The following is an 18,147-nucleotide window of genomic DNA, read 5'->3' on the forward strand; positions in this document are numbered from 1 at the left end:
TCCTTCCTTCCTTCCTTCCTTCCTTCCTTCCTTCCTTCCTTCCTTCCTTCCTTCCTTCCTTCCTTCCTACACTAACAATGACAGTTGATGAGCCCCCCCAGAGGATAATTGATATTTGTGTAATAGGCACGGTGAGTAGGTAGACAGGTCAGAGAAAGGATAGTGTATTTCCTCTGCTGAGCTGGAGCCCACAGAAAATACAGGCACACTTACGTGAGAGATCCCGGCCTACACCCAATGCCAGGCCATCTTTGATCCAGAGAACAAAGCCATCGTACTCTGGGATGGCACAGAGCAGTGTCACTGGCTGTCCTGACACCACCACTTGGTCCTGGGGCTGTTGGCTGAAGGAGTATACTTGACCTGAGGAAAAAAGAAACAGAAAATCTGGGTTATGTTTGGTTCTAGGCTAGAGTTTTAGGAGGGACATGGACAACCTAAAGTGTGTTCCAAAGAAGCGGGACAAGATGTTAAGAGGACCGGAACTGGTGCTATGGGAGGAACAGGTGAGAGAATTGTAGATATTTAGCCTGAAGAGGAAAAGAAAAGATGGGCAGGCACTGGGGCCTGGGATGGGGTGGAGAAGGACATGATTGCCGTTTTCAAAATATTAGAGAGTTATCATGTGGAAGAAGGATTAGTCTTATTTTCCATTCCTGCTCTTGGGCAGCTGAGTGTCACTGGCAGAAGTCATGAATGGAATTGACTTCACATATAAATTTATGGTATATAACTTCAACTGGACTCTCAATGTAGCTGGGAAATTTTACTCTGTTATTATTGACTCTTATCTCATTTAACAATTGTTCCATACCTTTTCCTCTTTCCTCAAATACCCAACTACATCACATCTTCCACACTTAGAGCACATGATTTAGCTTCCTCATTGGAAAGACTGAGACAATCCAGTAGGAACACTCCTCCTCTCTTCTATTCCTCTAAAATATTCAACTTCAGTAAATGTATCCACTCCTTTTTTCTCTTTTTCCTTCAGGAAGAGCTATTCCTAATCTTGTTTTTGATTTTTAAATTAAATTTTATTTTTTCAATTAACAAGCATATATTTTATTTCTCACCCTCCCTCTCTCCCACTGAAAACAACATCAAAAAAGAAACACAATCCTTATAACAAGTATGCAAAGTCAAGCAAAATAAGTTTTCACACTGGCCATGTTCAAAAATACGTGCGTCATCCTGCATATTAGTCTATCACCTCTCTGCCAGGAGGCGTACTCCTGCTTTTGTTAAAACCTAATCCTTCTACCTGCGCCCTTGATCTCATCCCCTCCTTTTCCTCCAGCAGCCTTCCCCACCCCGTATATCTTTAATTGTTCCCCACTGACTTCTCATTTGCTTATAAACATTCTTAGGTTTTCCCCATCCTGAAAATATTTTTCCTTGACTCTCCTATTCCATCTAACTATCATTCCATCTCTCTCTTTCTCTAGGCAATCCTTATTTTTGAAAGAGTTGACTTTGCTTAATGCCCTTCACTTCCTCATCATTCACTCTCTCTATGTCATGCCCTTGTAATCTTGTTTCAGAGACATTATAATATCTTGGTTCTTTTATCTCTCCAATTATTCCCTTTCTTGTCTCCTTTACTGACTCTTTTCCACCCCTTAAACTCCTACCCACCTTTCTGTCTGTCTGTCTATGTCTCTCTCTCTGTCCCCTTCTCTCTATGTCTCTCTGTTTCCCTCTCTCTATGTTTCTCTGTGTCTCCATCTCTCTCTCTCTTTCCTTCCTTCTCTCTGTCTCTCTGAAATCTTAGCCACTCTCATGGCTTCAGGTATTACATATACACATGTGACTCCCCAAACTATCTCTAATGAATCTATGCAGCTATAATAAATAAATTGCTAAGTATTTATTAAATGCTTACTATGGCAGGCACTATACTAGGCACTGAAGGGACAAAAATAAAATAGTCCCTGATCTCAAAGTGCTTATATTCTATTGGAGTGTTCAATATGGTAGAAACAGCTCTGGTTTTTGAATCAGAAGATTTGGATTCAAATTCCACTATTGAGACCTATTTCGGAATGTGTGTGACTTTGGGCCAGTCATTTAGCCTCCCCAGGAGTCAAGTTTCTTAACTGTAAAATGAGAAGGTCATATTATGTGGCTCTGAGGTTTATCTGGATTTATCACCTTATGTGTAAACATGAGTAAATACAAAATAAATACACGATTTTTAAAGAGGAGGCACTAGCAACAGATAAGTCTGAATCTCGACACCTTTCACATTGGGGCTTGAATTTTCTCTACCCAGCTACAAATCAGGCTCAGGCTTTCTTCTCTTTTTACCTGTCTCCTCTGCTGGCTCCTCATTCTCTTTTTCACACCTTAATGTGGCTTCTTTGCCAACAGTCTTTTCTTGTTTGAGCCTCTTTTCTTCAGCTGCCAATCTCAGTAACTCCCCCAGCTCCAACTACCTTTTCTATTCAGAGGCTCCCAAAACTCTGTTTCCTATTTTGACCTCTCTTCCGAGCTCCAGATTGACATTTTCACCTCCATGGTCTACCAGCACTTCAAACCCAATATGTTCAAAACTCAATTTATTATTCCCCCCCCTCTAAACTGCTTTATCTTTCTAGCATTACTGTTTTTGTCAGGGGCACCACCATTCACTCAGCCTCCCCTGTTGAAAATCTTGGTGTCCTTGATTCTTCTCTGTCCTTCATTTCTTACATCCAATCATTTACTAAGTGGGTGCTGATTTTACTCCTATTATATGTATTGAATCTATCACTCTTTCTCTATTGGCTGCCACCATCTTAATTCAGACTTTCAGAACCACTCACTTGGATTACTGCAATAGTTGCCCAGTAGACCTGCCTGCTTCTATTTTTTTTCTTTGCAATTCATCCTTCATATCTCTGTCAGACTAATCTTCTAAGGAAGATTCATAGATCAGGACATATTACTCTTTTGCTCAAAAATCTCAAGTTGTTCCCTATTGACTATAAAGTTTAAATTCCTTTGCCTGGATTCCAAGGCCCTAACCAATCTGGTACTGTGCTACTTTTCACAGTATCATAAAATCTGAATTGGAAAGGACCTCAGATGCCATCTAGGTTAACTTATACCTGAATGAAGATTCCTTTTACGCTGTGCTCTGGCAGCCTTTGTTTGAGGGCTTCTAGTAAGGGGAAAACTACAGCCTTTCAAGGAAGCCCATTAGACTTTTGAATAGCTCCAATTCTTATGATGTTTTTCCTTACAAAGAGGCAGGATGGTCCGCTGGTTAGAGTGCTGGGCCTGTCAGTTAGACGCGGTTTAAAACCCACCTCTGATAGTTAGTAGGTGAATTATCACTGGTCCATCACTTACCCTCCCTTTTCGTCTCACTTTTTCCTCATCTTCTCAAATAATCTATGCAGAATTTACTTCACAGGGTTTTTGTGAGGCTCAAATGAGATGCGTGTAAAGTTCTTTGCAAACAGTACAATGCTATATAAATATCAGTTATGACATCAAACCTAAAATTGGCTCTTTTTAACTTTTACCCGTTGCTCCTATTTCTGCCCTCTGGGGCTAAGCAGAATAAACATGTTCCTTCATCCTTGTGACAGCCTTGCTAAAAATTGAAGACAACTATCATATCCTTTCTAAGGCTTCTGTTCTCTGGGCTAAACATCCCCACTTCCTTCAACTGATCCTCATATAGCCTGAACTCTGGGCGCTTCTCTTTTCTGTTCACCCTTCTTTGGCCTTTTTCCAGATTTCTAATAACCTTCCTATAAGGAGGCATTTAGAACTGAGTACCGTCTTCCAGATGTGGTCTGACCAGCACAGCATCCATACTATTTCCCTAGTCCTGAACACTTTTCCTTTCTCAATGGCATCTTTTTGGCTGCCATAACACACTCCTGACTCATACTGCACCTACAGTTCAATAAAACACCCAAATCTTTTCCAAACTTCTGTCTAGCCACAGTGGTTCCCCAATCTTTTATTTCTGAAGTTGATTTTCTAAAAACAAATGTAAGAATTTAATGATTATTAAATTTCATTTTTATTATATTTATCTAGTTCTCCTTGTGATCGTCACTTATTCCCCTAGAGGACACTAACAATTTCTTTAAAAATACATTTTAGAATTTTGACAAGAATTGAAGTAAACCTCACTGGTCTATTATTTGGAGAGTCCATTTTCTCTCCCCTCCCCCTGCTCCCTGTTTTTGTTTTGAAAATCAGGACAACACTTGCCCTTTTCCAGCCCTGTGGTACCTGACCCTTGTTTCATGATCTTTCCAAGATCACTGAGAATGGTTTAGCCAATCTGCCAATTTTTTCAGTACCTGAGGATGTGATCCATCTGGCTCTACTGACCCGAACTCATCAAAGGCATTTCTTATTCTTCTAGCCTTATTTGACACAATTTTCCTCTACATGCTTTATTCTCCAGCCACACTGGATAGACTATTGTTCCCCCAACATGTTTTTCATTTTTCTGCCTCTATATATTTGTTCATGCTGTTCCCTGTGCCTACAACACCCTCCTCCTGACTGGGCTTTTCTTCTTCACCTGCTTATTGAGTTCTTATCCATCCTTGAAATTCCAGCTCCAATACCACTTCTTTTTTGATCCTCCTCCCACCAAGTCAGTAAGCAACATTTCCGTCTTCAGACATCAGAAAATACTTTGTTTGCACCTCTCCAAGGTACTTATTATAAATTGCGCTTATTTTCACATTTGTCATGTTTACTTGACTAGATTATAAGCCTCATGAGGGCTTGCAATGAATACTATTTATTATCCTATGATCTTGGAAATGACCTCCAAAGCATCCCCAGTAAGTGGTCATGCAGCTATTGCTTTGAACATCTCCTGGGATGGATGGGCAACTTACTACATCATGAATTTAGGAGTACTGGGAATTGTGTTTCACCTCGGTGTGCAGGACTGGCACTAGAGAGACGTTCTCAAATGGAAGTGGTACATGGCCAATGGAAGGAAGGCAGGCTTAACACTGGTAGCCCTGGAGAATGCCTTGGTGGCATGGCAGCCAGTCCAGTTACTACGAGAACTGGGGCAGGAGGGGCTTTGTAGGCAGTGGTAAGCCATATCTCTACTGATGGTATTCTCAAAAATGTACAGGTGTATTAGGGAGGAATATTATCTGGTCTTTCTCTTCACTCTCACACTACCCGAACCTCCTGTGACCACTTGAAGTCCTTCTAAACAGTTAGTGGCTCAAAAATATTCTGTGGCAACCTCTGTGTGCAGCTTTTGTATGGAGTCACAGAAGAAGGAAGAGAAATTGACAACCTCTGGGACTTTACACTTTAATGAGAGAAATACTTATCGTACAGGTACAGTCATATAATAATCATAAATGCTTAGTCTGGCAAATAGTAGGCAATTAATAAGTACACAAGATAATAAGTCCTCATACTTACATAGTATTTTATGGCTACAAAGTGTTTTGCATACATTGTGTTATTTGAGCCTCCCAACAACTATATGATAAGAGCAGAGCAGGGGTTATTCTACCAATTTGACAAATGAGGAAAGTGAGGATCAGTGATTTAATGACTTCCTCAAAGTCTCCTCACACTGGTAAGCGATGAAACCAATACGTGCATCCAGGTCTTGACTCCAAGGCCAGGGGTCTTTCTATGATGCCAGGATAATGTTTTTTTTTTTTTGGATGGGGGAAGGCAAGGCAGTTGGGATTAAGTGACTTGCCCAAGGTCACACAGACAATACGTGTCAAGTGTTGGAGGCTGGATTTGAAGGAAGGTCCTCCTGACTCCAGGGCCGGTGCTCTGTTTACTGTACCACCTAGATACCTTGATACCAGGATAATATGAAGAGAAGCAAAAATGTGAGTTGTTAGCATCACTGTGTCTGGCTTCTATGATTACTTCTGTTCTCCTCCTTCCCTTCCATTCCAAGAAATGTCTGTATTATTACTGAGTTACTGAGGGAGTGTCCCATGGCATCAGGCCATCCTGACACTATGATATTCCTCTTGCAGCACCTAGAATATGCACAACAGGCAATCTTGAGAAGGGAGAAAAGCAGTGGAGAATACCAGAAGGGAGCTGGAGATTAGTAGTGGTAGTGAAAGGACTGATTATCCAAAAGAGTAGAAAAGGACTGGTGCAATGGAGCTAGGTCTGAAGTCAGGAAGACCTGACTTCAAAGCCAGCCTCAGGGGCTTATTAGCTGTGTGACCATGGACAAGGAGCTTAACTGCTACTTGCCTCAGTTTCTTCATCTGTAAAATGGGGAAAATAAGAGCACCTATTTTCAGGTTTATTGTGAAGATGAGACGAGACAATTATAAAGTGCTTAGTGGAGTGCCTGGCACATAGAAAACATTATATAAATGTTAGCTATTATTACTGTTGTTGCTATGATTAGCTATGTGACCTTGGGCCAATCATTTAACCCCTGTTTGCCTTAGTTTCCTCCATTGTAAAATGGAGATAATAATAGTACTTACCTCCCAGGGGTGGTGTGAAAATCGAATAAGATATATAAAAAGCTCTTAGCACAGTGTCTAGCACATAATAGACTTTATATCAATACTAGCCACTATTTTTATTATTCTTATCATTGTTAATATTAAATGGGTTTACAGAAGACAGAAGGGTGGCTGAGTTCCCAACCTGATGCAGTTTTGGCTGGGTTTCTGAGGAGTCTCATTAAAAATCAAATTGGCCTTGAATGTTGGGAGTAACACTTTTTATTCTGATTTAAGCTTTACAAATTAGATTTCATAGGACATTTTAATCAGCTGCATGTGGTAGTTTTTTTCTCAAATTCTTCTGTCTCTTCAAGTTCAGGTTTATAATGTGACAATGCTTTTGGTGAGAGGAGAGAGAGAGAGAGAGAGAGAGAGAGAGAGAGAGAGAGAGAGAGAGAGAGAGTGAGAGAGAGAGAGAAGAAATTAGTGATAGACAGATGAAGAAAGACAGACAAACCAGAAAAGAGAACTAGACAGTGGGGAGGGGAGGCAAAGGAGAACAACAGAAAAGACAGAAGAATGGAATTATTCTTTTTTCATTCCCTTTCCTCATCATCCTAATCATGATTCCATAGCTCACTCATTAATTTCAATAACTCTCAAGGCAGTTTGAGCAAGATGGACAGTGTCAGGCTACAGCAATAACCGCCAAAGATTGTGTTATCAGAGAGAATTATCACGTTGTCAGCTGGGAGCTGCGGGAGTTGTAATGAGAAGGCACAAAGCAAAGTGATGTCCACACCCTCTGAAAATGTCCATTACGGAGGAATGGTGTTGGTTAATTGCCATCAGAGATGAGCCAGTTTCCCTCCCCTCCCACTGCTTCCTTTTCTTTAGCTTAAGGAATATGTGATGCTTGCTGGGTGAGGATATGGAGGGTGTTGGAGGAAGATAGTGGTAGAGATAGCATTGATGGTTGTGTGTAAGAGACTATTGTTTTCTTCCTGGGTTTCATCCTTTGAGAGGAGAGAGGAGAGGCTTAGGTAGGATTCCAGTCTGGGACCAGTTCTGAAAAGTTGCCACCACTTTGAAGTAATCAGATAATCTGAGACAATTTCTCTAGTTCCTTCCCTCCCCCCACAGACAGTCACAGAGCAGTGGAATCTCAGTTTTCTTAGGGACACAAGAACAGGATGTGTCTGGGGGTGGGGGGGGGGAGGAGCAAGAAGAAGATATTTCAGGAAGAAAATTTCCCAGAACACAAGGTTCTGTGTGGGGGATCGAGATGTGTGATGACAGAGTTCATGCTCTGTAATAGCCTCTTTCAGAAAGGTTGAGAAAGATGACCTATCAGATGACCAGTGTCAGAGGGGTCCTTGCTGTTGGTAATTGGAAGTCTAGGCTAACTGCCTCCAATGGAAAGGGCAGTTCTGAGAACAGACTCTAACTGGACCACTTAAGTGATTGCTATCCCTTGCTCTGCCATTTATACCCCCTATCTCTCTATTCCACTTCTATATCTCATATGTATCTTGCTATTTACATGTTGTTTCTCTCAATAGAATGTATATTCTTTGAGAGCAGGGACTGTTTTTGCCTTTCTTTTTAAAGTGCTTAGTAAATGTTTATTGACTGATTCAGTGAAGGCTGATTCACCTATCTGTGATTGAGTGATGAGCAAAGCTGTCTAGGAACTTAGATAGGTCTGCTGGTTTTCTGCTAGGCATCTGTGGTCTGGAGCCCCAGATGTTTCATGATTGTCACTGTCATGAATTTGACTTACTGGCAGTGGGCAGCTAGGTGGTGCAGTGGATAGAATGACAGGGCTAGAGTCAGGAAGACTTCTCTTCCTGAGTTCAAATCTAGCCTCTGGCACTTAATATATGTGTGACTCTGGGTAAGTCACTTAACTCTGCTTGCTTCAGTTTCCTCATCTGTCAAATGAACTGGAGATGGAAATGGCAAACCACTCCAGTATCTTTACCAAGAAAGTCCCAAATGAGGTCACAAAGAATTGGACATGACTGAAAATGACTGAATGAGGTAGGGGTGGTGGTGCAGGAATATATTTTAATAATAATTTTTCTCTTAGATCCATGAACTTCCAAGAAACTCTTTTAATGTGAGCGATGGACACTGGGTTTGTATTCAGGAAACTTGGGTTCTGACTCTGGAACTAAGCAATGGGACCTCCCAACCATGATATTAGATAATTTGAAGGAAGAAGTTTGGGAGTGGGAACCTCACACTGACTCTTTAGCTGAATTAGGGGATGAAGAATCAAATGTATCTGGTCATCATTGGCATGAAAAATCAAGGGAGATCTTAGGCATTGAAATTAAGGGAATGGGCATCTGATCATCCTAAACTATAAACAGGACCCTGAGGGAGTGGGGAAGATGGAGAAGAGATCTGTCAGTATCGGATTAGACATTTTCCAAAGGAATACTTTGTAAAGACTCATAAAAGCATTCCTAAGTGTACTTACATTGGTTATCTCATTTGATGCTACATGATTTTTATATTGAAAGATGTTTCCGAGGGAGATGAATGCATGGGGGAGTTTAAAAAAGGTACAAAAGGACATTATTTACAACAAATCATTCTTTCCTCTCTGAGTTACTGCTCTATTGATGGTTTTCCTTTTCAATCAGATTTCATTTGCTTTTAAACACCACATTTCAATCTTTGTTAACATGAAAGGATAACTGTGAACAGAGACATCCCTTTCATTCATTTTCTCAATATCCCCATGATTGTTTGAGATTTATCCTGAGGCTTCTGTTCTATATTTCCACCTGTCTAATGAACATTTCCATTTGGATTGCTAAATTGTACCTCTCTGTCAGCCAGGACCAGGTCCTCACCTCCCACTCATTTCCCAAACTTTGCCATGCAAGTTTCCAATCCCACTGTTCATCCGAGGTTACTTTTTCCAAGGTTATCAATGATACCAATTATTTTAAATTTGATAGCTTTTTCTTAGTTCTTAGTCTTCTTGAGCTTTTTGCAGAACTTACCTCTGTTGACTATTTCCTCCTCCAAGACACTTTTTACTCTCATGAGTTCTATGACATTGATCTTTCCTGGTTCTCCTCCTAAATGTTTTCATCTGATTTCTGTCTCCTTTGCTAATTTGCGATTCATTTCCCACTATCTAACTATGAGTTTTCCCCAAGGATCTGTCCTGGACTCTCTTCTTTCTTTTTTTTTGTAGAGAGGCACCATGGGGAAGTGAATGGAGACTTGGGCTTTGACTCACCCACATTTGAATCCCTTCTCAGATGTTTACTACCTCTGGGACCACAATAAAATCTTAGAATCTAAGGATTTTCAAATTGGAAGGAACCTCCATAGCCATCTAGTACAACCCAAACCTAAAAGGAATCCCTGTTATAATTTACCCAATAAATACCCATCCAGCTTCTTTCTGAAGATCTATAAGGAGGGGGAACCCATTATCTTCCATCCTTCTATGGGACATGTCTACTTGTTAGGAAATTTTTACTTAACTCACTGAAATTTAACTCTTTGCACTTTCCATTATTTTCTCCTTATTTTGTCTTCTGGGGACAAGTAAAGTACAATTAATCCTTCTTCCTCAAGAGAGCCCTTCAAATGTTTAAAGTTTTAGAGCTGTCATGTCCCCACTCAGTTTTCTCTAGGCTAAACATCCCTCATTCCTTCAGGTGATTTTCATATGACAAGAACTCAAAGCCCTTCCCCCTACTGATTTCTTTCCTCAGGATCATCTCCAGATTACCAATATCCTTTCCCAAACTGCCTAGAATTGAATCCCATGCTCTCTATGTAGTTTGACCAGAGCAAAGTGGAGCTTTTCTGGGCTGTCAGTATCATCCTACCACACTACACTTGTAGTCCACTAAAACTCCAAGGTCATTATTTAAAAAACCTGCTGTCTGGCTACATTTCCTCATCACTTCTCACACCCCCTCTTCTCATCCAAATCCTACTCATCTTTCCAGATCCAAATGCAATTCCACCTTCTCCATTAAGACTTTGCTTCCATGTCACCTGTCAAGAATATCAGGCTACTTTTTAGGGATGTTGTGGATGACATTTGTATACTGACTTAAAGTTTGGCCTAGATGCTTTTTATAAAACCCTTATAACTTTTAGGTTCTTTGATTTGAACTGAATTCCTATAGCACTTACTGTCTGTTCCACATTTTTTGGGTCCTTAATCTTGGTAATACTATTGTGGATCATTCCCTAATGGTTTCATTTTCATTGATTTGCTTCAAAACTTCTTTTAGATAACCTACAATACCTAGACCTATGCTAATAAGGCAAAACCTCACACCCCAAATATATGTGGATCTGGCAGTATCCATGTGCATCTGGGATAGGGAGAATCATGGTGGAAATGTGGGTTTTATTGTTATGTTTGTACTAAGCAAAAATTGTTTAATAAGCAGGGTATGTTAACACAGTGTCAGTGAATGTCTGAGTGGTGCATTATGGGAGTAGGGAAGAGAGGAAATAACAAAAGTAGCTTAGGAAGTTTTAGTAAAGATCAGAAAAGTGGGGTTGTGGTGAGTAGTGTCTGTTTTAGAAAAAGAAGGGAAGGCAAAAGGGAATAAACATTTATTAGGCACCTAATATGTGCCAGGAAATGTGCTAAGCATTTTGTAAATATTATCTCATGTGATCTTCACAACAATCCTTTGAGGTAGGTGCTATTTATTATCCCTGTTTTACAATTGCGGAAACTGAGGCAGATAGAAATCAAGTGACTTGCCCAGGGTCACAGAGTACATGTTTGAGGCTGGATTTGAACTCAGACCTCCCTGATTTCAGGCCCAGCCCTCTATTCATTGCACCACCTACCTGCTTCAAAGGATTGGAGTGACACTGCAATGAGATCTTTGTTGTAGGGTTACATTGTTGTAGGAGAGCTATCAAGAAGCAGCTATTAACTTTTCAGACAAGAGAAGGATTTAAAATAGGAAAGGGAACTTGTCCAGGTAGACAGAGAATGTTCAGGAAACAGGAGGATGAATTCAGCCATCATAGAGATTTTCTAGGGGTTGGGCTATTAGGAACATACTATGGCTTTGTCATCATTAGAGAAGAATGTTTCTGGAACTTGAGGGTAGTGTCTGGAGAAACTGAGGAAAGAAACAGGGTGCTGTGGGAAAAGCACTGAACTTCAGATTAGTACTGCATTTGAGCGTGTATGCGGTCACTTACTAGTCGAATGACCTTGGCCAGCCATTTAACCCCTCTGAGCCACAGTTTTCTTAACTATAAAATGGAGTTATTAATACTTTTACTACCTTGCATCTTTTGAGAATTAAATATTAATGTACGTAAAATGCTCAATAATAGTAGAGGGGCTATTCTTAGGATTAGAAAGTAAAGCTGAGAGTGACTGAAAAAAGTCTCTTTATTATGTTAAGTGGTATTAAATAGAATAGAATTACAAGACTACATAGTCTGTACTTGGAATTTACCTGCTTGTATATCGTTTAGTGACTTGCCCAGGTTCACATGGCTATTATTTATTTCTTTAATCTTATTTTATTTTAAAACATTCATTTAAAAAATTTTCAGTTCCAAATTCTCTCTCTCCCTACAGCTCTTCTCTCACCCATTGGGAAGGCAAGCAACAGGATACTCATTATACATGTAAAGTTATACAAAGTATATTTCTGTACTAGCTTGGTTATTATTTATTGAACAAATGAGACAGCACTTGAACTCGGGTCTTTCTGATTCCCAGGCTAGTACTCTAATCACTATGTCACTCAGCTGGCTCACCCCAGGGTTGACCAGTTGTCTTATTAAACTTCTGGTCTATTAGAAACTCCAGGTCTTTTTTTCAGAGGAACTCTCACCTAGCTATGATTCTCCCATCTTGTAATTATGCATTATACTTTCCCTCCCTCCTACCAAGAGTTCTATTCTCTGTCCCTGCCCTTAAAACCATTTATACATCCTGAATACCGGGCTCCTTGCTGAGCTATATATCTGGGGACAGAAACCTGACTTAGAGCACCAGCTGGTTCTGTATAGATTAGGAAAATGATGGCAAAAAGGAGAAAGGGAGTTATTGGGATTAAATGATTTAGTGAGAAGAGCCTTCCTTGACCCCCCCGCCCCAAGACCAAAACAAAATACTCCTCTTCGTGAGCGATCTGGAATTGAGCTTTTCTGTGATTTCAGGTTTGTTATGAGGAGTGCGATGGTGAAAAGAGCCTGATGGGAAGAGGTGACAGAGGGACCATTCTTTTCTATTACTCCTCCTTAGTCATTCCATTCTACTTGCTATTCAGATGGAACTACCACAATTTCTCATTTCATTCTATATTCTCCCTCTTTTGGGCAGGAACACGTTCCCTCCTCTCCTCTACTTATTTAAATGCTTTTCATTCCCCTCCTCAATAAACTCCACTGGCTCCCTATTGCTTCTAAGAACCAAAATCAGCTCTTCTGTTTAGCTTTTAAAATCCTCTACAAACAGAAGAGCTGATTTTGGATCCCTTCCTATACTCTAGGATCCAGCCAAACTAGCTTTCTTGCTGTTCCTGACACACCACTCCATTCCTGCTTCCGTCTTTGAACTGGCTGTCTACCATGCCTCATGGGAGGAATTTCTCTTTGTCTCTGCCTCTCAGAATCTCTTACTTTTTTCATGACTCATGTCAAGCCTTCTACATGACGTCTTTTCTCATCCCCCTCCTTCCCAAACTACCTTATGCTTATTCTATAGGCATCCTCTCTCTATTGAAATGTCCCCCAATAGAATGCACATCCACTGAGCACAGGAATGACTTATTCTTTATGCAGTGTCCCTAATGCCCCTAGCACAGCACTTGGCACAGGGTAGATGCCTGTGGCTTCTCTTACTTCCAGGCCTAGCTCAGGGGTCCCATCTTTCATGAAGCCTTTCCTGACCTCCTCGTATGAAATGATCCCTCCCTCTTCAAATGATCTTGGAGCCTTGGAGATATGCCTTTATTATGTATATTTCTAAATTTCTCATGTCATATCTCCTTTATTAAATTGTAAACTCCTTGTGGACAGGGATTACATTCTTCTTTAAGCTTTATATTCCCAGTGCTTCGTACATATTAGGTTTTTAATGAATGCTTATTGAATTGTTTAGCTGAATCAAGCCCCTCAGGCACAGATGCTGGGGACATATAGTCAGAGGGTATGAGAAACAGCTTGAGTCACAGGGTTGCAGGGATCTGGCACGTTGCCCAAGTCAGACAAGGTAAGCAAGGTGAACAGAGGACTACTCCAACAGGGCATCAATGTTGGCCCCATAAATCAGCAGTAAGTAGAGTCAGCTAGGTAGCAAAATAGAGAGAGCACTGGACTTGAAATCAGGAGGACCTGAGTTCAAATCCTGTCTCTAACACTTACTTTACTTACTAGGTGTGGGACACTGGGCAAGTTATAAGCTCTGATAGTCTTGGCTTTTGTGGCTATCAAATGGAAAAATTAATAGAACTTTTAACTCACTGCATTATAAGATCCAGTGAAGCAAATAACTACGTAAAAGGCTTTGAAAACCTTAGAGCACTTTAGGATCATAGATATTATACTGGGGAGTGGCTAGCTGGGTATTACAGACAGAGAAAAGGTCAGGAGTATCTCTTGGATTAAAAATTAATGCTCTCATGTTCTGATTTTCTGTGAAGTTGCTGCCCAGTGAATGCCTCAGTTTCTCCATCTTCTAAACAAAACCTAAGTTTGCCTTTTTTTGGCAATTATCTTGGAGACTCAAACATTGTCATAATGACTCCTTATCACATGGATTTTGATCTATTTTGGGTCAAATGATGTCCCCTTAAAAGAATTCCCAAAACCAAAACCTCACTTAAATCCAATTCATGAGCAAGTCATCACTGTGTGATGTCATCGGTCCTCTTCCAGAACAAAGGACAAACAACAACAGAGTCAGTCAGTCAATAAACATTTGTTAAAGGCCTATGATGTACCAGGCCCTGTGTTAAGAGTGGGGTATGTAAATATGAAAAAAGAAAGACAGTTGAGGAACTTAGAATCTGATGAGAGAAAACAGCATAGAAAAGGTTGAAAAAAGGGAGTGGAGGGCCCTGACATGGAGGCATGATGGAAAAGTTAGAGAAAGCTCAGAGTAGTTCAGCCAGGTGGGAAATGTGGTGTTCTGAGCACAGCTCTCTCTTAAATGGAAGTTTTGGAGTTCATGTCTCTAACCCTCAACCAGCGGGGCAGAGGGTGGTGGTGAAAGGTGAAATGACACCGTTATGATATAAGGCACACTTAGCCCCATCCTCTAGTGCCAGTGGTAAGAGTTTCACTGTATTTGGTGAGATGCATCTGGGAATTACAACCTGTGACAAAATCCAGGAAATACACAGGGCCTGATAGAGGGAGAACATATGGCTTGGGAAAATATTTTAAAGTTGGTTGTTCATTTTATAAGTTCATTCATTCATCAGATGTTGAATTTTTCCTGCTAAGCACTTGAGTTGGTCAGAGGTCACAAAGGTGACATCCTTTCCCCCCACCCTACATGTCTGAGCCTGCAGCAACATGGCCTTCGCTAATTGATAAGGAAGGGTATTTCCAGCACAATCTGCCACAGACTGTCTCTGATGAGTCCTTGTATAAAACAAACTGTCAATCAGCCAGAGCAGAGGTTCCCAAACTTATCTGGCCTACTGACCTCTTAAAAAAAATTGCTCAGTGCCCCCCTGGAAATCTACTTTCTTTAACCCTTTAGTGTTTTTTTTTTTGAAACTTGTCATTAAAAAAATATAAAATATATCTTTAAAAAATGATGCATCTTAAAATTTAATTTATTGTATATTTGTTGGTTTTTTCTGCATTGAAACTTTGATGATGTAATATCACGTCATATAACTGTATAGTATCATATTGTAAACAGGTCATTACATGCACATATTCCTGCTTATACATCCTGGACTTCTCAATAATGAATGACATGCTCGCCTGCTAACACTTGTTAAGACCTGTTGCTGGATTTGACCACTGTTTGGTTATAACTTGCATTTTGTGTGTTTATTTGGAAAATAATGTAATCACTATGACTTTAACCTGTTAACTAACAGATGAAACATGTACTTTAAAAAAGAACTCTTTCTTTACACTTCCACGCCCCCCCCTATTTTTAATCAATGCTTCCCCAATTGCACCCAAGGCTACTTATGCCCCCCAGACTGTTCCAACACCCCAGGGGGTGGTATTGTCCCTCTGATCCAGGGCCTGCAAATCCCCCATCCCCTAGTATTTTCTTGACCATGTTTGTGAGTACTCTCTCCATTGCCCCACTTCCTTCTCTCTCCTCCTCTCCTTATACACATACTTCTTTCCATCATCTCCTCTCTATATTTGGGACTCTTGTCTCTCAGGATGTTTTCCTACCTAGCTATTATCATCATTACTATTTATTGTTATTAGCACTGACCTTGAACTTTTGACTTGAATAGTGTCCTTTCCCCAGGCTTATTTATGCCCCCTGGGTCTGTTAATTATTACTTGAGGTTGAGCAAAGACCAACTCTGCTTCCTCTACAAGGATCTGTAATAATATGGCTTCATTCTAGTAGGGGAGATAAGACAACTACACAAGAAACCAGTACATAGTGGGCTATGGAAGTGCAATGAGGTGGTACATAGTACTTTGTGAGTTCAGAGAAGGAAGAATTACTTCTGGCTGGGAGATTCCAGGGAAGGCCTGGTGCCATTTGAACTGCCCCTTAAAAAAGAGGTAGAAATGGTGCAGAGTTTCAGGGGAGGCAGTCCAGGAGTTGTAGATGGACCAAGCATGAAGGTCAGTGGTCACATGTGGCGGGAGCATTGGGCAATCCAAAGAACCAGTCTGTTCATATCATACCATATCACTCTTTCCTGTTGTCTCTGAGGGGGTTGATTTTTTTCCTGCCTTTTCATCCACAACCTTCCATGTCTGAGCACAGCCCCTTTCCAAGTAAGCTTGGAAGGAGGCATATGGAGTCAGAATATGGCATGTGTGTGTCCTTGACACTTTGGCCAGAGCCAGCACTGTCCAGCCGAAGTTGTGAAGTGGCCAAAACCAGTCTCTGGCTGACCGGCCACCAGAGGGCTCTCTTTCACCGTGCTGCCCTGGAGCTCTTCCCTTGAGGCCCTTTCATAGGGCCGCTTCCATTACATCTCTTCTCTGACCTCTAGATCTCCTACTCTGGTGCCCCCCCCTAGACCTATTCTCCTTGGCAAGCCATGCCTGGTCCCATTAAATCCATATTCCTATCCTTTCAGGGCCCTGCTCTCTGTTTTCCAATGAATAATAATAATAATAACAATAGCTGGCAATTATATAACTCTTTAAGGTTTACAAAGTGATTTACAAGTGCTATCTCATTTGATCCTCACAGAAACCCTAGGAAGTAGGAGCTATCATTTTCCTCCTTTTACAGATGAGGAAACTGAGGCAGACAGCAGTTAAGTGACTTGCTCAGGGTCACATGATTAATAAGTATGTGAGGCTAAATTGAATTCAGATATGTCCAAGCATTTTATTTACTGTGCTGCCTAGTCTAGGACTTTGGATTTTCCCTTCCCAGGTAACATAAGGCCATTTTTTTTGGTTGATTGATTAATTGATCTTAACTGTGGCTTTCTAGAGGCAATAATCCAAATTCCATCTTCCAACCCAGGGAAATGTCTCCAGTGGTGGGAATTCCAGGCCTAGTACACAGTGCTATGAAAAGCTATGGTGTCAGTAAGGCTGGGAATGTCACAGAACCACTGGAGTCTTAGGCTTTAGAACCAGAAGCGACCTTAGATATCATTTAGTTCAACCCTTTTGTTTTACAGATGACAAAACTGAGGTTCAGCAGGTTAAGTGATTTGCCCAAGGTCATACTAATTAGTAATTTTGTGGTAGAAACAGATACATTAGGAGAACCAATTATGTCCCTCCCAATTCTTCTCTTCGGATATGCTCATCCTGTATTCTCCATCTCTCTCTCTGTGTCTCTCTGTCTCTCTGTGTCTCTGTCTCTCTCCTGTCGCTCTCCCTCTCTTTCTCTCCTCATTCTCTGTCTCTTTCTATCTTAGTCTCTCTGTTCTCCTCTCTCCCTTCTGTCCCTCATTTTTGCTCTCTATTTCTCTCTCCCTCCTTCCCTCTCCCTCCCTCTCCCCCCTTCTCTCTCCCTTCTTCTTCCTCTCTTTCCCTCCTTTTCTCACTTCTTTTTCTCTCTCCTATTCACTCCCCTCTTCTTTCTCTGTCTCTCTCACTCCTCCATCCAACTTAGTCACAGCTTCTTCTAGCCAGCTGTTTGACTATCTCTCTCTCTCTCTGAATCCTTCCGGCTTCTCTTCCTCTGTTATTTTTTCCCCCTCAAAAGCCCTCAGCTTCTCACAGCGTCTCTCCCCATGTCTGCCCAGATGGCCCCAGGGAAGGAGTGGGCCATCCCCTTGTAGCCTAGGTCCTTATCTCTTTCACCTTCTCTCCCTTTCAGGAATACACAGCATACATTAGCATTTTAAAGTCTGTCTCCATCTGGCTCTAGGATGTCCCCACCATCTTCAATTAAAGCATTTTAAATGCAGAAGGTCCCACATTTAGATGGTGACATATAAACTTTGGAGAGGGCAAAGGCAGTTCACCTTATGTTGAGCTTGCTAGGGGGTCAAATGGCCCAGACCTTTCAAGGAAAAGTCACCTCCATGCCAGGCTCACCACTGTGACAACCACTGAAGTT

General features: G+C 41.1%; 1 protein-coding gene across 1 annotated transcript in view; it reads right to left on the minus strand.

Annotated features, from left to right (window-relative positions):
- KIRREL3 (kirre like nephrin family adhesion molecule 3) overlaps positions 1-18,147 on the minus strand; it is a 781,784-nt gene that overhangs the window by 150,260 nt on the left and 613,377 nt on the right. The window contains exon 4 of the mRNA XM_069080881.1: positions 214-363. Within this exon, the coding sequence (XP_068936982.1) occupies positions 214-363 (150 nt within the window). The remainder of the gene's footprint in view (positions 1-213; positions 364-18,147) is intronic.

Source organism: Petaurus breviceps, unplaced genomic scaffold, assembly GCF_028583685.1.
Source record: "Petaurus breviceps papuanus isolate PSGF00001 unplaced genomic scaffold, PetGlider_PUasm1.0 91133, whole genome shotgun sequence".
NCBI lineage: Eukaryota > Metazoa > Chordata > Mammalia > Diprotodontia > Petauridae > Petaurus > Petaurus breviceps.